The sequence below is a fragment of the Diaphorina citri genome, unplaced genomic scaffold (assembly GCF_000475195.1).
Source record: "Diaphorina citri unplaced genomic scaffold, Diaci psyllid genome assembly version 1.1 scaffold305, whole genome shotgun sequence".
Classification (NCBI taxonomy): domain Eukaryota; kingdom Metazoa; phylum Arthropoda; class Insecta; order Hemiptera; family Psyllidae; genus Diaphorina; species Diaphorina citri.
The window spans coordinates 35,621-60,127 of NW_007377740.1; the positions used below are offsets into that span (position 1 = coordinate 35,621).

Consider the following 24,507-nt stretch of genomic DNA (forward strand, 5'->3'; position numbering starts at 1 on the left):
GCGATTTTGTTCGCGGATTTGGCGATTATGGTCGCGGATTTGGCGATTTTGTTCGCGGATTTGGCAATTATGTTCGCGAATTTGGCGATTTTGTTCGCGGATTTTGCGATTATGTTCGCGGATTTGGCAATTGTGTTCGCGGATTCGCGTCCCGAATCGACATTTTGGATATTTGGCAAGCCTAGTTATCCTGTTTGAATGAGACTAAAAGGTCCCTTCACTCCAGCAGTCTAAACAAGGTCTCGTTTATTTTATGGGGTGCATATTGTATTGTGTTTTTGGGTGTTTAAAAGTCCTACATTGTACTAGACTATGCACAGGAATTTCGTTAGAAAATTCCCCATTTCAATGTAATGTACTGTGTCCTGTATCGCAGTATGCCTTTCATCAGTCTGATCAGATGGGTCAGAAAAAAACAAAATAAAATTAATAGCCTTCTTTAGAGAAAAAAATTAGTGTTTCACTGCCGTTTTGAAGTCCGTGTCGTAGCATGCCCATCCCGTAGTATGTCCCTCATCAAATGGGCTATAAGACACACAATACTTACCATTTAGGTGCTGGGTCAACACGAGAACATCAGAAAGTAACCCCTTGAAATATTTGCAATGGAAAAACGAGTAAAATTTTTCGTCGATGATGGGATTCGAACCGGGGACCTTCTGCATGACTGTGTCCTGTATCGCAGTATGCCTTTCATCAGTCTGATCAGATGGGTCAGAAAAAACAAAATAAAATTAATAGCCTTCTTTAGAGAGAAAAAAAAATTAGTGTTTCACTGCCGACTGTGTCCTGTATCGCAGTATGCCTTTCATCAGTCTGATCAGATGGGTCAGAAAAAACAAAATAAAATTAATAGCCTTCTTTAGAGAAAAAAAAAATAGTGTTTCACTGCCATTTTGAAGTCCGTGTCGTAGCATGCCCATCCCGTAGTATGTCCCTCATCAGATGGGCGATAAGACACACAATAATTACCATTTAGGTGCTGGGTCAACACGAGACCATCAGAAAGTGACCCGTTGAAATATTTGCAATGGAAAAACGAGTAAAATTTTTCGTCGATGATGGGATTCGAACCCGGGACCTTCTGCATGGCAAGCAAGCGCGTTACCACTGAGCTAGTTTTCTCAAGGAATGCCTGTCATTTTCCTCGCCCTCGCCCCCCCAATCTATAATTTTATATGACAACGACTCAAAATCGAAGTGCGGCGGAGGACAGGAAAGGAGAAATCCAGCCCTTTCGAGAACGTACCTTATTTGTTTATGATGAAGTTCGCCCCGCGCGGAAATCTTACCCGCGACTTAACGGTCACAAGGCTGGCGCGTTACCTTACATCTGGTACGATCTAACTAGACTGGACAATGTTATTTTCAGTACAATGTAAAATCTTTTCTTTCGACCAAACTCAGTGGTGCAGTGTGGCCAGCACGTTGGACTCTGGATCTGGAGGTTGGTGGTTCGAGTCCTAGTCAAGTCATAATATTTAGCATAGAGTCAGCTCCCATGGCGTAGTGGTCACTGCGCTCGCCTTGCACGCGGGAGACCCGGGTTCGATTCCCGGCGGGGTCAAGAAATTTGTATCATGCAAATGATTGATTCCGTGACTGGCTGTTGCGGGGCCCACTCAGCCTCGTGAGGAAAATGAGTAGCTATGACATATAAATGCGCATAGCGACCCGACCAGTGCCAGCATGGTAGGTAAACATTGGATTTTAGGATTATTAATATATTGGGAAAATCCTACAATGCTGCAGTGAGCACCAAAGTTGTGACATAATGACACTAAGAAACTGCATTTACACTACATATTTAACATAGTGTAATAAACGGGGGGAAAAAAAAAACTGAACTAGGAAATGAGGCTGAGAGAAAGAGAAATTAAACAAAAATGTATTCTAAACTATATAATACCTACTGTAAGAAAAGAAAAAGAAATTGTATTTATCTGTTATGAATTGTATCTTTTCTCAATAAAGGCTATTTTATTTATTTATTTATTTATCTGTTATGAACTATGAATTGTATCTTTTCTCAATAAAGGCTATTTTATTTTATTTTATTTATTTATTTTATTATTTTTAAACCAAGCTCCAAAGATCATAACATGTATACTGGGTCTCCCAAAAAGTTGGTCATTGATATGTGTTAGTTATTTCAGACTTTTCCTTGATTATGAAACAATGTACTCAAATTGCCAAAGCGGGAGCGAAATAATTGCCTAGTGGCAGAGTCTTCCATTCAACCCTGTTTAATACGGGGTCAGGTTTATTGTCAACCAAACTCGTTTCTAATGTCCGCCCCTCACACTCAGACCGTCTGAAAGGCCTCACAGATCGTCGGCACCTAGGTCTGTGAGACTGCAGTCTGTCAAACCGTCTGAAAGGCCTCACAGATCGTCGGAACCTAGGTCTGTGAGACTGCAGTCTGTCAGAACGCCCTCCTGTTTACCAGGCGAGCGCCTTGACCACTACACCACCGAGGCAGGTATTCAAGTAAAGTAATATTCATCAATCAATTACGCCCTCCTGTTTACCAGGCGAGCGCCTTGACCACTACACCACCGAGGCAGGTATTCAAGTAAAGTAATATTCATCAATCAATTCCCCACAGTAATTCAACTAAAGTAAAATATTCATCAATCAATTCCCCACAGGTCGCAGGTGTCGTGGGATCGCTAGCAGACGCCGAGGCGATGGTGGCACTCAAAGATCTACTCAACAAGTTGGGATCCGAAGATCTGTACACAGAGTATGCATTCCCCTTGGAAGGAGCTGGCACTGACTTGCGAGCCAATTATCTCCTCAATAATAAGATCGCTGGTAAGATTGGCAAATTGACACGGACCTTTGTAGCTGGCACTGACTTGCGAGCCAATTATCTCCTCAATAATAAGATCGCTGGTAAGATTGGCAAATTGACACGGACCTTTGTTTTAGATTTAGATAAAAAGATGAAGAAAAGGAGAAAAAAACCCGGTAAAGATCATACAAATCTACAGAAAGGAAAATAAAGTCTGTTACGGATGGGTATACCATTTTTTGTTGATTTGTTAACTATTTATTTGATGAGAGAATTGTTCTTAAAAAACCAATAAATGAAAACTTATAAAATAAAATAAAGTCTGTTTAACATGTCTGTTTATAAATAAATAAAGTCTGTTTAACATGAAAGGGACTTTTTCTCTCCCGGTAAAGATCATACAAATCTACAGAAAGGAAAATAAAGTCTGTTACGGATGGGTCATTTGTTGATTTGTTAACTATTTATTTGATGAGAGAATTGTTCTTGAAAAACCAATAAATGGAAACTTATAAAATAAAATAAAGTCTGTTTAACATGTCTGTTTATAAATAAATAAAGTCTGTTTAACATGAAAGGGGCTTTTTCTCTCTCTCGCTTAACATTGTTTTTTCTTTTCCAAGAGGTTTGACAGAGGGAACTGTAAGGTCTTATAGTCCCGAAATTGGAATAGAAGAGAAAAGACAGGATAGGAGATAGCCAGACTTCTCGAGAACGGACCTTATCTGTTTAGGATAAAGATTGTCCCGGGTGGGAATTGATAATTTAACTTTTAACAAGTGGAGTCCCGAAATTGGAATAGAAGAGAAAAGACAGGATAGGAGATAGCCAGACTTCTCGAGAACGGACCTTATCTGTTTAGGATAAAGATCGTCCCGGGTGGGAATTGATAATTTAATTTTTAACAAGTGTTCACGGTCTTATTAGAATAACGAAATAAATACTGTATGTTTCAATAATGAAATAACACACAATTATCAACTGTAATCATTGAATAAATACACATCGACCGAATAATTTACATCCTCTAAACCAGTGGTTCTCAAAGTTGTTGCGACCGCGGCACACTTTTCAAGAGACGAATAAGTACACCGTATGATTAACATCCTCCAGGTGCTGAAGAGGCAGACTTGATTCTACTGATTGGTACCAACCCAAGATTTGAGGCTCCCCTGTTCAACGCTCGCATACGTAAAGGCTACCTGACCAATGAATTGGATGTGGCATACATTGGACCCAAGGTTGATCTCAGATACGACTATGAGGTAAGTACTAATTTCAGATTGGATCCATCCTCCTTTCAGAAAAGTCCAAAGTTCTTCCTTCTCCACAACAAGTCCTAGAAAAGTCCAAAACCTCTCTTTGTCATTTTGAACCTTTTTCTTGCACCTTTTCCTTCATAACGTGTAATTCAAACCACCTCTACGATCAATTCTTGTAATTTTTTCTCTCATCTATGATATTTTTATTGTTGGGAACTTATTTTTCCTCAATAACGTTAATAATAATAAGTTTTACGTAGGACCGTGGAGAAAGTAATTTGAATTTTTGTGTGTGTTCTTCTTTTAGTATGAAGAGTGAGAATAAAATTTAACTGACTGGTTAATCTTTTATTTTTGTAACTAGGTATTTTAATAGCCAAAGGCAATATGAGGTGAAAAGTGCGACGCTCCCCTTACAGTAGAATACATCCTGTTGTCCTGCCAAAATATGCGATTCCGTCCGAGCTCCTTCACCAACCTTTCCATGTCCGATATCCTGAAAGATGACCCTTCCTCCATTGACGTCCTCATGCGTTTCTTGAAAAGAAACAACTTCCCCAAACACCTTTAGATAGTTTTTTTTTTCTGCAAATGGCCTTGTTGCTAAATTGTAATAAAAAAATAAATAATAAATAAATAATATGAGGAACAATTGCCGACGGATGACTGAAGTTAAGCAGCGGTGTACGTGGCTTTAATTTAGCTCGAAAACGCGACTCTTGAAAAAAAAAAAAAAAAAAAAAAAGGACCCCCTTTTGGGCCTTGTACGTGGCTTTAATTTAGCTCGAAAACGCGACTCTTGAAAAAAAAAAAAAAAAAAATGGACTCCCTTGTGCGCTATTTTATTATTATTTTAACAGGTTTAAATAGGGGGAACTGTAACTGCTAAGGCTTATCGTCCCTAAATCAAAGAAGAAACACAGGATAGGAGAAAGCCAGACATTTCGAAAACGAACATTATCCGTTCAGGATAAAATGCCCTGGGCGGTAATCGAACCCGCAGGCTAGCGCTTACAACCCGTCCTGCTTAATTATTGCTACCTTACCTTCAGGCCGGTATCCAGGATTTTATTGAGGAGGGCTCCAAGAGTCCAAACAGTAAATACCAGTATTTGCCTGAGCATCCAAAAGGTTGTATTCCATTTGCCTGGGGTATCTTGTTGTGGCTTGCCTCTCCATCCCTATAGGTGTTTCTTACATGAAGCTGGACCATAAATTTGGAAAACTAATTGATTTCAATTTGTGTGTGTGTTTTTACTTTTTCTTTTGAGTGTGCGAAGAATGAGAAAAATTTGACAGGCTATAGCCAGCAGCTATAGCACATTGGGGGCACGGTTGGTCCAGTGGTAACGCGCTTCCTTGCCATGCAGAAGGTCTGGGGTTCGAATCCCTCCCCTTATTATGATGTTATGATGTATATTTTTTGAAACTTATTATGATGTGTGTAATTAAAGAGATAAAAACTCTTTTAAAAAATTTAATTACTTTCTATTTCTAATTTTTTGTATTCTTGTTTTCCAGCACCTGGGAGAGAGTGCAGATCTGATCAAGCAGCTTGCCTCCGGCTCACATCCTTTCAGCAAGAAGTTGTCGGCTGCTAAGAAACCCCTTATCGTGGTAGGAGCAGATATGTTATCCAGATCGATGAACTAAAACAGTATCAAGTATTTGCGGAAAAGTCCTTTTTGACACTTTGAGTGTCACGAAATGAACTAAAACAGTATCAAGTATTGGCGGAAAAGTCCTTTTTGACACTTTGAACGAAATGAACTAAAACAGTATCAAGTATTTGCGGAAAAGTCCTTTTTGACACTTTGAGTGTCACGAAATAAAACCGTGTAAAGTACAGTTGTATGTTCCTGGAATTTCCCCTCTTCCAAAGTTTGATTCCTCTCTTCACCTGTGAAGTGATGTAAGTATCTCTCATCGTGGTAGGTAGCAGATATGTTATCCAGATCAGACGGAGCAGCAGTGCTTGCCTTGGTGCAACAGCTGGCTGCTAAGGTCACCTGTGAAAGTGATGTAAGTATCTCTCATCGTGGTAGGTAGCAGATATTTAATTATTTGACCATAATATTTAACGTAACACGCTTGTATGCCGAAGGTTTCAGGTTTGTTGCCCATATGCCCACCATTGCATTGACAAAAAATGAGGTTAGACAAATCATTTGATGTTTCCAGGTGCCATGTGATTGGAAAGTGCTCAACATTCTACAGAAGGCTGCATCTCAAGTAGCTGCATTAGATATTGGATATAAACCAGGCACCTCTGCTATTCGAGAAAAACCACCCAAGGTTCTGTTCTTACTGGGAGCTGATGAGGGCTCCATCAGGTAAGATAATGTGCTGGAATGTTGTTGTTGTTGTTAACGGCATTGACAACGTTCGGTCACTCATCTTCCAGGTCCAGGAAGGTGACTGCTGCCACGGGGTTGGTTCATAATGATGTGGGGTCTAGTCGGGTGGGGTGTGCCGGACAGTTGAACAGATGTGGTACATCCTCTGCCGCACTCCTGCAGTCTAGGCATAGGTCGGGGATCCGTCACTCATCTTCCAGGTCCAGGAAGGTGGCTGCTGCCACGGGGTTGGTCCATAATGATGTGGGGTCTAGTTGGGTGGGATGTGCCGGACAGTTAAACAGATGTGGTACATCCTCTGCCGCACTCCTGCAGTCTGGGCATAGGGCGGGGATCCCAGGGTCTATTCTGTGTTGGTAGTTGCGCAGTCGTCGGCACCATCCTGAGCGCAACTGAGCAAGGGTGGCGCGTAAGGTTCTTGGCAGCGATTTGTCAGCCTCGTTGATCTCTGGTGGATGTGCTGGAATTTCAACCAACGCTTTAATTTTCCTAAGGACGCTTCAGACCACTGAACCCGAAAAATAAAAAAGCTCAAAGGGAATTTAGCTTTTTTTTCTGAAGATTTGTATCGATTTTTTAGAGGTTTGATAGAGAGAACTCTAACTGCTGAGAAGCTTAAAGGGAATTTAGCTTTTTTTTCTGAAGATTTGTATCGATTTTTTAGAGGTTTGATAGAGAGAACTCTAACTGCTGATGTTCTCCGGACCGAAAGCGAAGAGACAGGATAGAAAGCTCAGACGCACTACCCTTCGAGCTAACTAGGCTGGCTTTGACTTGATCTAAATTAAAAGGGAATGACTAAAACGAAAGAAGCGCATTTTTGGTATGTATAATTTTATTTTACAATAATTTACATTCAAATAAACAACAGTAGACTCTAGCGCTAGACAGGCTAGACTAGATCTTTAATATATTACATTCTATTTATATGTTTATGCTTCACCTCTCATATCTTGAAATTTTACACATACATAATATCCCAAGAGAATTTTATTTATTCCTTCAATAGGTTACTATTGAACATAATATTACAATAAACTTTATTCTATTCTATTCTATTCTATTCAATAGGTTACTATAAATCTCGAAATTTCGTGGAACCCTATTTGTTTGGGATAAAATTCGCCCCAGGCGGGAATCGACCCCGCGGCCCAGCGCTTACAAGGCAGACGCGCTACCAACCAAACTAACTAGGCTGACATAGTAGTAGCTTTCTTCTGGGGTAAAGAGACGTTTTCCCTGACGCAATACATAGCTGTAGTATATTTCCACAAGAGCTCAGTTGCTGCTGTTGTGTTTGCACTTTTGCAGCAGTAGTAGCGAGTGATACTCCGGTGAAACCCCAGGTAACCAGGGCCGAGGAGTAGTATAATCCTTTTGGGGTAAAGGTACTTTTTAGTCCTATTCAAGCAATCTAAAGAGCCACCATGAAGCCATGAACCTGAGCTATTTCCTCCTCAATCAATACAAGCTTTATTTATCACGCTAAAGTTTTAGACGAGGAGGATTCAGCTCTAAGTACATTGTGCTTCTAATGGATTGATTAAAGAAGTAAAAATACCTACCTAACCCATGTTGTATTTTCAGCCGGGGTAAGAGCTCAGTTGCTACGGTTGTGTTTGCAGCAGTAGTAGCGAGTGATACTCCGGTGAAGCCCCAGGTAACCAGGGCCGAGGAGTAGTATAATCCTATTGGGGTAAAGAGACGTTTTCCCTGACGCAATACATGGCTGTAGTATACTTCCACAAGAGCTCAGTTGCTACGGTTGTGTTTGCAGCAGTAGTAGCGAGTGATACTCCGGTGAAGCCCCAGGTAACCAGGGCCGAGGAGTAGTTTAATCCTATTGGGGTAAAGGGACTTTTTAGTCCTATTCAAGCAATCTAAAGAGCCACCATGAAGCCATGAACCTGAGCTATTTCCTCCTCAATCCATACAAGCTTTACCTATCACGCTAAAGTTTTAGACGAAGAGGATTCAGCTCTAAGTACATTGTGCTTCTGGTGGATTGATTAAAGAAGTAAAAACACCTACCTAACCCATGTTGTATTTTCAGCCGGGAAATTTTCTCTAATCACGATCGAATAAACTACGGGCTGAAAAATTCCCGGAGGGACGGGCCCAGCTTGTTAGTCCTATTCGAGCAATCTAAAGAGCCACCATGAAGCCATGAACCTGAGCTATTTTCTCCTCAATCGATACAAGCTTTACCTATCACGCTAAAGTTTTAGACGAGGAGGATTCAGCTCTAAGTACATTGTGCTTCTGATGGATTGATTAAAGAAATAAAAATACTTACCTAACTTACCATGTTGTATTTTCAGCCGGGATGACGTGGGCAAGGACTGTTTCATCATCTACCAGGGTCATCACGGAGACCACGGTGCTAGCATTGCGGACGCTATTCTACCAGGCGCGGCCTACACTGAGAAACAGTCCACCTATGTGAATACAGAGGGGAGAGCACAACAGACACTCACCGCTGTAACCCCCCCTGGACTCGCCAGAGAAGATTGGAAAATCATCCGCGCACTGTCAGAGGTGAGAAAACAATTAGAAGCAATTTAAGTGATGCCAAATTATAATGAAAAAAAAAAATCAATTAGGAAATACTTTACTTTGTTTTACAAGTTTTTAGTCCGTCCTTCCTTTATTATTACTAATAATAAAAGGTATAGTGGACGGACTATTGTACCACGCTAACCGTTGCTTCACTTCAGCGTTCATCATCAGGTACATACTCCACACATCGCGAAGGGTCCGTGGGATAAAACTGCTGGCATTTGGTCATTAACCTCTTCAGTCCTTGAATATATTTGCGTTGAGTTTCGTCATTCAACACATGGGCTACGTTCTTGGAGAAGATTTTCTCTCGTCCTGTTCGGGCGTGGATACCCACCATGGTAACTCCTATAGGCCAGGGGGCGTTACCTATTGCCATCTCCAGATAGGAGTCACTTGCCTGGAAGGAAAAGAAGGAGGAGAGTTAGAAGGAAGTCGAGATAAAATTAATCTTAGAAGACTTACTTTCAGGGGTGCAGTGCAATAGTCCGAAACAAAAATTGACGCGGCACATAATAATACTTTCAGGGGTTGTTAAAGGTAAACATATCTATCGTCATCACTTTACGAAGTAAGGTCCGTTTCAGGCAGCCTAGTTAGCTTCGAGTGTAGTGCGTCTGCCTTGCAAGCGTTAGGCCGCGGGTTCGATTCCCCCCCGGGGCGGATTTTATCCTAAACAGATTATGTTTGTTCTTGGAATGGCTGGCTTTCTCCTGTTCTGTCTTCCTTCTCTCTTCGATTGCGGAAGGATCAAGCTATAGGACTTAGCTTCCAATAAAATTGTTTATTGTATATTTTAATAGAGAACGTACTGTAAATAAATTTTGTTTTCAATTAGGTATCTCTGATGTTTAGTGTTTTTACTTTCTCTTTGAAAAATGAGCTAGAATAGCTGAAGTATTTTCCTTTCGGAATTCCTCCACTTCTGAAGCTCGTTCGTGCCTTTCCTATGGTTTAGTACTGGCGCTATCGCTATCACGCCGAAAGAGGAGAAACGAGCTTCAGACTGTGGTTATGTACCGGGTTGAGATGAGCTCGGACGAGGTGAGATAGGATATTGTTTCTACAGTTTTGCATTGGAGTGGTAACCATAGATAACTTAAGCAAGGATAGCGTGGGATTGTTGGGCATTTTTTCTAGCCCTCTGTCCCGGGGCGGCCATGTTTAAAATTTATTTTATATATATATATATATTTTTTTGTTTGCTTTGTAATTCGCTTGTTTGTAATATCTAATATAATATAAAAGTATAATATAAACGTGCAAATTCGAGATAAAAAGTAAAAAATGAATTCAGATTGTACAAGTTGCGGAAAAAGAAAAATCAAAATTTCGAATTTCCCACCAACTTTACACGCTCATGAAGGCTGTGTTAAGTTACCACATCATTTTCCACACGCCAAGAACGGACGGGAATGGCTTATCTCAACCTGGTACATAACCACACCCTCAGTATAATTATCAGGGTGTTCGGCCTCTTCATTTTGCTGAGATTTGAACCAGCAGCTACCTTAGCAGTCTGAGAGGGGACGAGGAAATCCCGGCATTACGTCAGAGGGTCACCCATCCAGCTACCAACCATGCTGAACGTTGCTTCACTTCAGCGTTCATCATCAGGTACATACTCCACACATCGCGAAGGGTCCGTGGGATAAAACTGCTGGCATTTGGTCATTAACCTCTTCAGTCCTTGAATATATTTGCGTTGAGTTTCGTCATTCAACACATGGGCTACGTTCTTGGAGAAGATTTTCTCTCGTCCTGTTCGGGCGTGGATACCCACCATGGTAACTCCTATAGGCCAGGGGGCGTTACCTATTGCCATCTCCAGATAGGAGTCACTTGCCTGGAAGGAAAAGAAGGAGGAGAGTTAGAAGGAAGTCGAGATAAAATTAATCTTAGAAGACTTACTTTCAGGGGTGCAGTGCAATAGTCCGAAACAAAAATTGACGCGGCACATAATAATACTTTCAGGGGTTGTTAAAGGTAAACATATCTATCGTCATCACTTTACGAAGTAAGGTCCGTTTCAGGCAGCCTAGTTAGCTTCGAGTGTAGTGCGTCTGCCTTGCAAGCGTTAGGCCGCGGGTTCGATTCCCCCCCGGGGCGGATTTTATCCTAAACAGATTATGTTTGTTCTTGGAATGGCTGGCTTTCTCCTGTTCTGTCTTCCTTCTCTCTTCGATTGCGGAAGGACAAGACCTTAGCAATTACAGTTCCTTCTGTCAAACCTCTTTAAAAAAAAAAAGTAAAAAAAAATATTTTTTCTTCTACTAAATGGAAAACTTATTATTATGTTAAGGTGGTCTCTTCCTGATCCCTTGTGTGCCGTGTCCATTTTAGTTTAGGACTATTGCACTGAAAAAAAAAAAAAAAAAAAAAAAAAAAAAATGGAAACTTACAGCGATGTAATTCCTATCCAAGATATATGCTTGGTTAATCTCAGTCAAACTATCGGATATATCTTCAGGCAAGGTTTTGCTTCTCAGTTTCCTCAACAAAGGGCTTCAAACGGTATTGTTGGAGTCTGAGTGTACGTGGCGAGGGCGAATTTACGCGGGTTCCCATCTTTTCCGCGCCTGACCGAGTGTTTAGCTCGGAACCCCATTTGTCCAGAAGGAACTGAAAATCAACGAAAAACAAGTCAGGTCCAATCTAACTTTAAAAGTCACTGAGAAAAACGGCCCGAAGAGAACCCCAGACTCCCAGCAGAGGCCCAAATCAAGATCTGGCCTTAAGACCCGTTTCTACTTGTGAGTTCTCATCCCGAGTTTTTTTTTTTTATTATTATTTTTTTATTGTCTTGTAGGCCAATTAATTTAAATCCAAGTCGTGTTGCCCATACACACGACACGATTTTTTTTTTTATTTATTATTTTATTTTTTTTTTTCCGAAAGACAAGTGGGAGAAAGGGCCTTTCACACCTCTGTTAAGAAGAGGTCAAGAGCTTTGACACGGAGGTGCTAGATTTGAATCCCCGCCGATCCGAGAGAAAAATGTCTGACTGAATTCTTCTTTTTTACTTTCTATTACTAATTTTTTGCTAAACTTGCATGCTTACTTTATAGAATAACTTTTTTCTCGAATTCTTACCAAATTTTTCAGTCCTGAAAACAAAACAATAAGAGACCAAGTTTTTTCCCCACATTTTATTTAAAAAAATCCCACCTGTATCAAGTTAAGAGTAACATTCATGTCAAGGTTTCGATCTCCTTTGCCCAAATCCTTAGCCATGTTCTGAATATCATCATAGGTGATTTGTTTTTCGGGTGATATCTCTTCTTCCTTCACAACTCGACTGTTACTTGTTTGAGCTTGAGAGGCAAGCAGCTCGTCCAAATAGGTTTGATCCACTTTCTCCAGAGCTTCTTGGAAATCGTTGCGGAAACCCTGTGGGGAATTGATATCGGTATAAGAATTAGCATTTGATTTAATCAATAATGCATCATAGTTGAGGTGAAATGTAAGCACAGGCATGTTCATTGGAACTTGGCTCAAATTGTAGAAGTGTGGTAAGAGAAGGATATCTCTGGCATTTCATTTTACATTGTTGGCAAGAATTTAACTTGCTCTGAGAATGCGTTCTGAAAAAAATCTGCACATTCTGTCCTAGATGGTCACTCATTCAGATATCAACCATGCACAATGTTGCTTAACTTCAGAGAAATGTCACAAATGGCTAATAATTACCTTGTTAATCTCAGGCTCCTGTATTTCACACTGACGTAGCCTCTGAAAGGAATCGGTTTCTGATTCACCAAACATTGTGATTGGCTCTCCTCGCTCCCTCAATCGGCGAATGACTTCCTTCCTAGGCAGGGTCTGATGAAGAGATCCATCGTATCGGGAACTATCTGTAATGAATAGAAGACAAATAAATAGGGGGCTAACGCGGGAATCGAACCCGCGACCAGCGCTTACAAGGCAGACGCACTACCCTTCAAGCTAACTAGGCTGACCTTGACTTGATCTAAATTAAAAGGTATTGACTAAAACGAAAGAAGCGCATTTCTGGTATGTATAATTTTATTTTACAATAATTTACATTCAAATAAACAACAGTAGACTCTAGACTAGATCTTTAATATCTTACATTCTATTCCATTGGATGTGTACCAATTTCTAGTTTTACAATCTGAATAGTGGATGACAGTGTCAGCTCACAAAAAAGCAATCAATGTGTCACAATCACAACACTAGAAAGGCAGATTAGACAACTGGACACAGATATCAAAGTATGGGAGGGGGAGGGTATTACAAGATTTAGGGACAAAAACAAGCCTGAGGCCCCCCATGCTATATGGTCCTAGCTCAACTCAATGTTAAATCCACATCTTGCTTTCAAAGTGTTACCTATTACTTTCATTTTGGGGGAGGGTATTACAAGATTTAGGGACAAAAACAAGCCTGAGGCCCCCCATGCTATATGGTCCTAGCTTAACTCAATGTTAAATCCATATCTTGTTTTCAAAGTGTTACCTATTACTTTTATTTAGGGGGAGGGTATTACAAGATTTAGGGACAAAAACAAGCCTGAGGCCCCCCATGCTATATGGTCCTAGCTTGGGAGGGGGAGGGTATTACAAGATTTAGGGACAAAAACAAGCCTGAGGCCCCCCATGCTATATGGTCCTAGCTTAACTCAATGTTAAAACCACATCTTGCTTTAAAAGTGTTACCTATTACTTTCATTTTGTCTAACTTACCTGTACCACTGATTGAACTTTTCTCAAGGGTGTCTTCTGCCTTTGGTCCATACTTCTTGTTATATTCCTCCTCTTGTTTTGCTTTCAATTCAGATCCTTTGAAAAACTTTTTATTCTCAGTCTAGAAAAACAATAAAATATCAATAAATAATTAGAAGCATTGACCCACTTACAGCCTGTGGACCAGTCCTGTAGAGGTGGTGCAGCTCCTGGGCTTAGAAGTGTAGATGTAGACAATAAAATATCAATAAATAATTAGAAGCATTGACCCACTTACAGCCTGTGGACCAGTCCTGTAGAGGTGGTGCAGCTCCTGGGCTTGGAAGTGTAGATGTAGTTGCCATTGCCAACGTTAACAACAACAACCCACTTATAGCTACAAACTATTTACTCCTTTTATTCCTCTCATTTTTAAGTACAATGTTTTGCTTTCAATTCAGATCCTTTGAAAAACTTTTTATTCTCAGTCTAGAAAAACAATAAAATATCAATAAATAATTAGAAGCATTCACCCACTTACAGCCTGTGGACCAGTCCTGTAGAGGTGGTGCAGCTCCTGGGCTTAGAAGTGTAGATGTAGGTAGTTGCCAACGTAACAACAACAACCCACTTATAGCTACAAACTATGGACTCCTTTCGTTCCTCTTATTTTTAACTACATTATCTGGTAGGAGATAACCCAATTTTGAAGGCTAAATATAAAGAAAAGCCTATTTCAATGTACAGAAAGTCCCATTTTAAAAATCAATACTTACAATTATTTTGCTCTCTTCTAGAAGCTTCCGTTTTCTCTCGATTTCTGCTTTCAGGATATCCATATTTCTTGAGCAATCACTGGGTTGGTTTATTCATACATTTGATAAGCAGGTCCTGCTTTGAACTCTTTGAAGATGAGGATTTTTCCAGGAAAAACTATCTGCTCCTTTTTCTTTCTTTTCCTTTTTTCCAAATTTCAAAATTTCCCGCTTGAAATTTTTACTGCACTTTTGGTTTTGACAGTGTTGCCTTTCGTGGTGTTTTCAGTTGTCGCGTAAAACGGGGTAAAGAAGCTTCCGTTTTCTCTCGATTTCTGCTTTCAGGATATCCATATTTATTGAGCAATCACTGGGTTGGTTTGTTCATACGTTTGATAAGCAGGTCCTGCTTTGAAGATGAGAGATGAGGATTTTTCCAGGAAAAACTATCTGCTCTTTTCTTTATTCTTTTCCTTTTTTTTTTTTTTTTTTTTTTTTTGTCCTGAAGATGTTTGATAGAGTGAACTGATTTGTTTAGAGGTCAGTAAAAAAAAAGCCTCTGAGGACGCGTGTTTTGGGTAGTTACACGCGCTTTCTCCTGTCAGGATTTTTCCCCCGAGCAATATTTTTGGTTTTTCATTACAAGCTCAAAATACATATTTACCTATTTAGAAAGATGATAACATTGATAATTAAAATTAACTACTGTGTTTACATTTACAATCTCAATATTGATATTTCTCAGGTTTTAACTCAAAACCTTTGCATTGAATTAAAAGGCATCTCCTTTCCTTCCCTCCATCAGCCTTTTTCAAGAAAAGCAAAAACTCTGAAAAAGCCTATTACATCCAAGATCTGAGGTTGAAAGATTACCTGTCCCGTATTTACACGAGAATCGCAGTACACAGTTATTAGAAAGTTTTCCACTTCCTTTAAGTCCTAGTAAGGCAGTTTCGGTTAACATGACAGCAAGGTAGGGGAACATGGGGCAAGACGGGCTAGAAGAAGGGCAAGACGGGGTACCCCCTTTAAACACCACCATCAGTCATGTGACTCGTGTTGGGAAACTTTACAAATCCTGTCTCTGTCCTCCCTTACGGTAACTATATCTCAACTGTCAGAGAACGCAAAATAAAACACAGGAGAGGCATCAACGTGAGAAAATACAAGAGTAAAAATCTGGTGTGAACATCACACGACTTTCTATTACATTTGCGGAATACGTATTTGAAAAAAAAAAATTAATGAAAATTTTTCTAAGTCCCGAGCCTGAGCCGCCTACGGCGGCCAATTTTCGACCATTGAAAATTTTTCTAAGTCCAAAATCGACCGCCTACGGCGGCCAATTTTCGACCAAAAATTTCCTATCTTAAAATACTCCCCGTGTAATGAGGGATCGTTAAAACCCATTAAAAGTTAGATCGTACTCACATCGTAGCTTAGGGGAAGAATTAAAATAGGTAGAATGTAAATTATTTCAAATAAAGCAAATATTATCAATCAATCTCTCTCCCTCTCCCTATCTCTCTTTCTTTCTATATCCCGCGCCTCCGGTACTATGGCCAAATGTATTCAGGCTGTACATAAGCAGAAACAGTCCAAATACTATGAGGAGGCTGTGAACTAAACGAATAACTAGGCAAAATTAAATAAAAATTGTATCGAGTATTTGTCAGGAATTATTTTCCGAGTGTTTGAGTGCGAAGGGCATCCACTCGTAAATTTTTTGTAGCCAAAACCAAAAGTCAGCCCAAAGCAATTACCCTAAGGCTGATTGAGAGGCTGACGAAAGAAGCCGACCCAGCCCAGTATGAACACAGGAAAAGAAGAAGAAGAAGAAGAAGAAGAAGAAGAAGAGTATTTGTCGAGACGTCCTTTTTGACTAGTTAAGAGTAACATTCATGTCAAGGTTTCGATCTCCTTTGCCCAAATCCTTAGCCATGTTCTGAATATCATCATAGGTGATTTGTTTCTCAGGTGATATCTCTTCTTCCTTCACAGCTCGACTGTTACTCGTTTGAGCTTGAGAGGCAAGCAGCTCGTCCAAATAGGTTTGATCCACTTTCTCCAGAGCTTCTTGGAAATCATTACGGAAACCCTGTGGGTTATTGAAATTGGGATAAGAATTAGCATTTGATTTAATCAATGCATCATAGTTGAGGTGAAATGTAAACACAGGGATGTTCATTGGAACTTGGCTCAAATTGTAGAAGTGTGGTAAGAGAAGGATATCTCTGGCATTTCATTTTACATTGTTGGCAAGAATTTACCTTGCTCTGAGAATGCAATCTGAAATAATCTGCACATCCTGTCCTAGATGGTCACCCATCCAGATACCAACCATGCACAATGTTGCTCAACTCTGTCGGGTTATTTGACTACTAGGTCATTTTACCTCTGGCTTCCCAATATTTACCTACAATGTTATTGCTGGCTTCCAAGGCAGGACAGGAGTTCAGGTGAACTGAGTTCACCTGAAACTAATATAACATCGACTCGAAATCGAAGTGCGGCGGAGGACAGTATAGGAGAAATCCAGCCCTTTCGAGAACGTACCTTATTTGTTTATGATGAAGTTCGGCCCCCGCGCGGAAATCTTACCCGCGACTTAACGGTCACAAGGCTGGCGCGTTACCTTACAATCCTTACATCTAGTACGATCTAACTAGACTGGATAATGTTATTTTCAGTACAATGTAAAATCTTTTCTTTCGACCAAACTCATTGGTGCAGTGTGGCCAGCACGGTGGACTCTGGATCTGGAGGTTGGTGGTTCGAGTCCTAGTCAAGTCATAATATTTAGCATAGTGTAATAGTGGAAAGACATTTGTGACAATATCTTTTCGTCCATCAATTTCAGATTATTGGAGTGAAGTTACCGTATGATACTCTATTGGAAATCAGAGATAGATTAGGACAAGTAGCACCTCATCTGGTACGATATGGAGAAGTAGAAGAAGCCAACTATGAAGAACAAGCCACGGAATTAGCCAAGGTAAGCATTGATTTCCATCACCTTACCGAACGAAGCGAGGTGTGAGTTTTAACTCGACTATTTTTCCATTAGTCTGTACCGAAAACGTTTCCTTCATACTATTAGACAAAGGCCCGAACGATTCCAAGCTCAAGAAGAATAAATGTCCCCTAGGATGTTTTTTTCCCCCCCAAGAGGTTTGATAGAGGGAACTGAAACTTCTAAGGTCGTATCGTCCCGAAAGCGAAGAGTGGAGGAAGACAGGATAGGAGAAAGCCAGCCGTTCCGATAATGAACCTTATCTATTCAGGATAAAATCCGCCCCGGGCGGGAATCGAACCCGCAACCTAGTGCTTACAAGGCAGATGCACTACCCTCCAAGCTAATTAGTCTGGCTCGCCTATTTTTGAATTTGTTATAAATTCTGAATTAATTTTGTTTATATGGCCAACTTTTTTTTTCTAGACATTAATTTATACCATTGAATGAGTTTTAACAGTAAAGTCCTTCCTGCCAACCCCCTTTTATAAGAAACTTATTGTTAAATACAACATTATCTATCTATCTATCTATCTATCTATCTATCTATCTATCTATCTATCTAAATTTTGATTTGTGATGGTCTGTTTACAGGGTGTATCAAGCAATCTGTCGTCCGAGCCTGTGGATGTGAAGCAGAAGAACCTGGAAGACTACTACATGACCGACCCTATATCCCGCGCCTCCGGTACTATGGCCAAATGTATTCAGGCTGTACATAAGCAGAAACAGTCCAAATACTATGAGGAGGCTGTGAATTAAACGAATAACTAGGCAAAAATTTAAATAAAAATTGTATCGAGTATTTGTCAGGAATTATTTTCCGAGTGTTTGAGTGCGAAGGGCGTCCACTCGTAAATTTTTTGTAGCCAAAACCAAAAGTCAGCCCAAAGCAATTACCCTAAGGCTGATTGAGAGGCTGACGAAAGACGCCCACCCAGCCCAGTATGAACACGGGAGAAGAAGAAGAGTATTTGTCGAGACGTCCTTTTTGACTCTTCGAGTGACACGAAATGAACTAAAATAGTATCAAGTATTTGCGGAAAAGTCCTTTTTGACACTTTGAGTGTCACGAAATGAACTAAAACCGTGTGAAGTACAGTTGTATGTTCCTGGAATTTCCCCTCTGTTTGATGGAACAAAATGGGTACTAAATGATGGGCTTTGGTACAAATTCGCAGCAAAAGTTGTGGTGCTAACTTCACGCACCTTAAATTTGAACGTTCGTGGCATTTGGCCAAAAAATTACCTTTTTTGATACAAAGTTCCAAAGTTGAACCGTGAGATTGGAAATAAACCAAAGGAAAAATGTCATTTTGAATATGGAATTAATATTATTTTTTCGGACACTTGTAAAATTCCAATTGAAAATTTAATTTGTCGGTCATGATTTGATCACTTGAATAAAAATCAACTTTTGAAAATCTTACAACTTGACAACACTGCTTTCTCAAAAAGTCCGGTTTCCATAGATACGCACGTCAACAAAAACTTTTGAAGGAAAACTTGAAAAAGGAAGACCGAAAATTCAAAGATAAGATAAGAAAATAATGATATTTTGTTAATTGGGTCATTAAACTATTGATTAACTTCATCAGGATTGCTCAAAGTTCATGAGGCGTGTTTTAACAAGTGAAAAAATTGACAACCTAACAGAACCAGAGTAAAATGTGAGTATGATAAACCTACACATTTGGCCATTTTTCCTTATCTGTGACAAAAGCCCGAGAATCTGCTCTACAGATGCATGCCAATGAGCTGTATCTTGAGTTAATACTGACCGTTCTTGCAGATCCATCATATTCTTTAGACATATATCTTCATCTTGGTGCCCTCTTGATCATATTTTCTGTTAATCTACTGTTCCACCCATACTAAAGTATTCATCTTGTGTATGTATTTCATGTTGGGTTCTTTTTTTTTTTTACTTTCCAGATCACAAACCATTAGACACAATGGGGAAGAAGATCACAGTGGCAGCATCCACATTGAATCAGTTAGCATTGGACTTTGACGGAAACCTGAACAGAATTCTACAGAGTATCAGTGTTGCTAAACAAAACCAGGCAACATACAGGAGTGGACCCGAGCTAGAAATATCTGGCTACAGTTGTGAAGATCATTTCTTTGAGTCAGATACACACTTGCATTGCTGGCAAGTTCTTGTGGAACTTTTAAAGAATCCAATATGTCAGGGAATCATGATTGACGTGGGTATGCCAATACGGCATAGAACAGCAGTGTATAATTGTCGTGTTATATTCTTAGACAAGAAAATCATTTTGATTAGGCCTAAACTTCTGATGTGTGATGACGGCAATTATAGAGAAACACGTTGGTTTACTCCTTGGAGAAAACTTCAAGAAATAGAAGAATACTATCTGCCACATATTGTGTCTAAAGTGACTGGTCAGGACCGTGTGCCCTTTGGAGATGCTGTGATAGCTACACTGGACACATGTATTGGTTATGAGATCTGTGAGGAACTGTGGAATCCTCAAAGTTCTCATATCCCCATGAGGTTAGATGGTGTAGAGCTTGTACTGAATAGCTCTGGATCATACATGGAGCTACGCAAAGCTAACATAGTGGATGACTTGGTCACTTCTGCAACATTCAAGTGTGGCGGCTGCTATGTGTTCTCTAACTTGAGAGGTTGTGATGGACAGAGAACATTTTTCAATGGAGGCTCTCTCATTGCTGTGAATGGGAATATTGTGGCAAAGGCACAGCAGTTCAGTCTGAAGGAAGTGGAAGTGACATGTGCTACTGTAGACTTGGAAGATATCAGAAGCTATAGGACAAGTAGGAGATCTCTATGTTCTCTATCCAATACCAGCAAGTCTTACCCTCGTGTCAATGTTAACTATTCATTGGCTAGTAAGGTTCAGGCAAGTTCACCACCAATCCAGGTTCAAGTCCATTCTCCTGAGGAGGAGATAGCGTATGGACCTGCATGCTGGCTATGGGATTATCTACGACGTTCAGGACAAGGAGGTTTCTTCCTGCCACTGAGTGGTGGTGTAGACTCATCCAGTACTGCTTGTATTATCTATACCATGTGTCATATGATCTATCATAGTGATGATAACCAGGTCCTGGCTGATGTAAGGAAGATGGTTGGTAATCCCAAGTTTACACCTCAGAGTCCCCAGGAGATTTGTAACATGCTCTTTGTCACATGTTATCTGGGTACGGAGAACTCCTCTCTAGAGACCAAGGAGCGAGCAACACAGCTCTCTAAACAGATTGGCAGCTATCACCTCTCATTCAACATGGATGCTATCGTACAGACTGTGATCTCTGTGTTCACGAATGTCACAGGTTTGACACCTCGGTTCCGTATACACGGTGGTACAGAGAGAGAATCATTAGCGCTGCAGAATATTCAAGCACGACTTCGTATGGTATTATCTTACTTCTTTGCCCAGCTCATGTTATGGGTACGAGGGAGACAGGGAGGACTGCTCGTGGTAGGATCTGCTAATGTAGACGAGTCATTACGAGGTTACCTCACCAAGTATGACTGCTCTAGTGCTGATGTGAATCCTATCGGTGGCATATCCAAGAAAGACTTGAAACTGTTCCTCAGATACATGTCAACACGGTTCCGTTTCTCTAGTCTGGATAGTATTTTGGAAGCACCGCCCACCGCGGAGTTAGAGCCACTACAGGATGGGAAGTTAACTCAGACAGATGAAGCTGACATGGGGATGACTTATGATGAGTTGAATACATTCGGTGTTCTGAGGAAAACTCACAACTGTGGCCCCTACTCCATGTTCTGTAAACTCGTACCTCAATGGAGTGGTGAATACACACCAGAGGAGGTGGCTGATAAGGTGAAGCACTTCTTCCGATGTTATGCTATCAATAGACACAAGATGACTGTACTAACACCTAGTGTCCATGTGGAGAGCTATAGTCCAGATGATAATAGATTTGATCATAGACAATTCCTGTATAATGTACGCTGGCCTTGGCAGTTCAGAGCTATTGATAATGAAGTTAAAGAAATTGTGAGGACAAAGGGTGTTTCTGTGTAACGCGAGATTTACATTCATTCACTATTCTAGGTCCAGCACTTACTATAGTATCAAGAGCTTAATTAGTGTAGTTTGGCTATGAAAAGACCGTTATCTCATCACTAGGGGGCGGATTATATGCACGAAAAAATGGCCCAAATATGTATGCAGTATGCACCAAAAATGGCAAATACCTATATGCAAGAATATGCTAGAAAACTGCCAAAATATGCTAAAACATGCACTCATCTAGGTCCTCATATACGTGTCACAGAGGGTCCCATAACATTTTCTAACCTCTAACTGATGTTCTATATACGTACTTCTATCTTTGAATGAGGAAACATTGTTTAAAAAAAAACAAGCTGGGTCCGTCCCTCCGGGACTTTTTGTGCATATGGTCGCGCTCCCGGGGCTAGTCATTACGAGGTTACCTCACCAAGTATGACTGCTCTAGTGCTGATGTGAATCCTATCGGTGGCATATCCAAGAAAGACTTGAAACTGTTCCTCAGATACATGTCAACACGGTTCCGTTAGTCATTACGAGGTTACCTCACCAAGTATGACTGCTCTAGTGCTGATGTGAATCCTATCGGTGGCATATCCAAGAAAGACTTGAAACTATTCCTCAGATACATGTCAACACGGTTCCGTCTCTCTAGTCTGGATAGTATTTTGGAAGCACCGCCCACCGCGGAGTTAGAGCCACTACAGGATGGGAAGTTAACTCAGACAGATGAAGCTGACATGGGGATGACTTATGATGAGTTGAATACATTCGGTGTTCTGAGGAAAACTCACAACTGTGGCCCCTACTCCATGTTCTGTAAACTCGTACCTCAATGGAGTGGTGAATACACACCAGAGGAGGTGGCTGATAAGGTGAAGCACTTCTTCCGATGTTATGCTATCAATAGACACAAGATGACTGTACTAACACCTAGTGTCCATGTGGAGAGCTATAGTCCAGATGATAATAGATTTGATCATAGACAATTCCTGTATAACGTACGCTGGCCTTGGCAGTTCAGAGCTATTGATAATGAAGTTAAAGAAATCGTGAGGACAAAGGGTGTTTCTGTGTAACACGAGATTTACATTCATTCACTATTCTAGGTCCAGCACTTATGTACTATCGTTCTTATAATATAAGATAGTATCAAGAGCTTAATTAGTGTAGTTTGGCTATGAAAAGACCGTTATCTCATCATACAAGATGACTGTACTAACACCTAGTGTCCATGTGGAGAGCTATAGTCCAGATGATAATAGATTTGATCATAGACAATTCCTGTATAATGTACGCTGGCCTTGGCAGTTCAGAGCTATTGATAATGAAGTTAAAGAAATTGTGAGGACAAAGGGTGTTTCTGTGTAACACGAGATTTACATTCATTCACTATTCTAGGTCCAGCACTTACTATAATATCAAGAGCTTAATCAGTGTAGTTTGGCTATGAAAAGACCGTTATCTCATCACTAGGGGGCGGATTATATGCACGAAAAAATGGCCCAAATACGTATGCAGTATGAATTTAAACCTAAATTTAATTTTAAGTAGGTACCTATTTATCGTGGATCATTGGGTGCTTCGAACTCTTGACGTTCACGCGCCTCCCAACACGCTTGATTTATTTATTATTATTTTATGAAATATCAAATAAATGTTATTAAAAAGAAAAGACGAAAATATTGTTAGTAATGTAGAAAATAAAAATATAATATATTTAATAAGATGTATATATAAAAAAAAGATATAAAAATATAGGAGTTCTTGCAATAATACAATTTATGGAATGGCCTTTTTGTGTATGGAGTTACGCTGATTCCTGTTTACTTCGTAGATTCGTATAAGCTTAACCCGACTTTTAGAGCTGTTTGTCCCTACACGTAAGCCTCAGAATGGCCTTTTTGTGTATGGAGTTACGCTGATTCCTGTTTACTTCGTAAATTCGTATAAGCTTAACCCGACTTTTAGAGCTGTTTGTCCCTACACGTAAGCCTCAGAATGGCTTTTTTGTGTATGGAGTTACGCTGATTCCTGTTTACTTCGTAAATTCGTATAAGCTTAACCCGACTTTTAGAGCTGTTTGTCTCAACACCTAAGCCTCAGAATGGCCTTTTTGTGTATGGAGTTACGCTGATTCTAAGAAAATAATGATATTTTGTTAATTGGGTCATTAAACTATTGATTAACTTCATCAGGATTGCTCAAAGTTCATGAGGCGTGTTTTAACAAGTGAAAAAATTGACAACCTAACAGAACCAGAGTAAAATGTGAGTATGATAAACCTACACATTTGGCCATTTTTCCTTATCTGTGACAAAAGCCCGTCAGACTTTACGCAGTTGTTTTTTTCGTCCGTTAGGTAGCGCCACTATGCAAGCGCGCTAGCGGAGGAGCAGAAAGAACTGCGCAGATACGTATGCGCACAAACACATTAATGCGTTGCCTGCGAGGGAGCTTTGCTCGGGACATTTGATGTTACGTCATCGCCTACGGGAGCGTATGCCGTGACGTCAAACTTCACGATTTACCGGCATTTTTTAAATCGATTTATCTCGGTATCTAGAAGTCGTAGAAGAAAAAGAAAAATTCCATTGGTCCTCATTTTTCCTGCTCTATGACTTTGAAACATCACCCAAGTAAGCGCAACTCCTCCATTACGTTACAGCTAGCCGCGATACTACGGTGAATGTTCCAGGTCCCGATGGATCACTAGAGTTAAGTAACGTTGTATGTGGTTGGTATTCGGATTGACGATCGCGGTGCCGCGGAAAGATTGGAGTCTTGAAAAGTGTGCCGCGGTGGTGACAACTTTGAGAACCACTGCCCTACACCTTAGTGTACAAGTTGGGAAAAAAAATCAAAATTTCGAATTTCCCGCCAACTTTACACGCTCATGAAGGCTGTGTTAAGTTACCACATCATTTTATTCATTTTCCACACGCCAAGCAAGGACGGGAATGGCCTATCTCAACCTGGTACATAACCACACCCTCAGAACTGCAAAGGTCATAATTATTAGGGTGTTTGGCCTCTTCATTTTG

At 40.3% G+C, this 24,507-nt stretch overlaps 3 protein-coding genes, 1 long non-coding RNA gene and 2 pseudogenes across 4 annotated transcripts in view; 3 read left to right on the plus strand and 3 right to left on the minus strand.

Moving 5' to 3' along the window:
- Window positions 1-18,516, plus strand: part of LOC103507325 (NADH-ubiquinone oxidoreductase 75 kDa subunit, mitochondrial) — a 19,681-nt gene extending 1,165 nt beyond the window's left edge. Inside the window, exons 3-10 of the mRNA XM_026822212.1 lie at window positions 2,652-2,817; window positions 3,911-4,062; window positions 5,581-5,686; window positions 6,002-6,081; window positions 6,241-6,392; window positions 8,738-8,954; window positions 17,277-17,411; window positions 18,024-18,516. Of these exons, the coding sequence (XP_026678013.1) occupies window positions 2,652-2,817; window positions 3,911-4,062; window positions 5,581-5,686; window positions 6,002-6,081; window positions 6,241-6,392; window positions 8,738-8,954; window positions 17,277-17,411; window positions 18,024-18,191 (1,176 nt within the window). The 3' untranslated portion in view covers window positions 18,192-18,516. The remainder of the gene's footprint in view (window positions 1-2,651; window positions 2,818-3,910; window positions 4,063-5,580; window positions 5,687-6,001; window positions 6,082-6,240; window positions 6,393-8,737; window positions 8,955-17,276; window positions 17,412-18,023) is intronic.
- LOC113466641 lies at window positions 4,088-5,339 on the minus strand. The gene is made up of 2 exons (XR_003390983.1): window positions 5,106-5,339; window positions 4,088-4,136 (listed from the first exon to the last, which is right to left on the minus strand). It is a non-coding gene; the product is annotated as an uncharacterized LOC113466641 (long non-coding RNA).
- On the minus strand, window positions 9,117-9,632 carry LOC113466634 (pre-mRNA-splicing factor 18-like). The gene has a single exon (XM_026822227.1). It carries the CDS (start codon window positions 9,352-9,354, stop codon window positions 9,130-9,132), a length of 225 nt encoding a protein of 74 aa, XP_026678028.1. The 5' UTR covers window positions 9,355-9,632; the 3' UTR covers window positions 9,117-9,129.
- LOC103507311 lies at window positions 10,392-14,636 on the minus strand (annotated as a pseudogene).
- Window positions 18,517-18,881: 365 nt separating the features above from the next.
- Window positions 18,882-21,859, plus strand: LOC103507312 (probable glutamine-dependent NAD(+) synthetase). The gene is made up of 2 exons (XM_008471770.3): window positions 18,882-19,099; window positions 19,365-21,859. The coding sequence occupies exon 2, from the start codon at window positions 19,385-19,387 to the stop codon at window positions 21,473-21,475; it is 2,091 nt and encodes a 696-aa protein (XP_008469992.1). The 5' UTR covers window positions 18,882-19,099; window positions 19,365-19,384; the 3' UTR covers window positions 21,476-21,859.
- A 38-nt stretch (window positions 21,860-21,897) lies between these two features.
- Window positions 21,898-22,656, plus strand: LOC103507326 (annotated as a pseudogene).
- Window positions 22,657-24,507: the final 1,851 nt, after the last annotated feature.

Excerpts from the sequence above, each read along its gene's own strand:
- LOC113466634 (XM_026822227.1), bottom strand. The coding sequence starts at position 9,354 with ATGGCAATAGGTAACGCCCCCTGGCCTATAGGAGTTACCATGGTGGGT.
- LOC103507312 (XM_008471770.3), top strand. The coding sequence starts at position 19,385 with ATGGGGAAGAAGATCACAGTGGCAGCATCCACATTGAATCAGTTAGCA.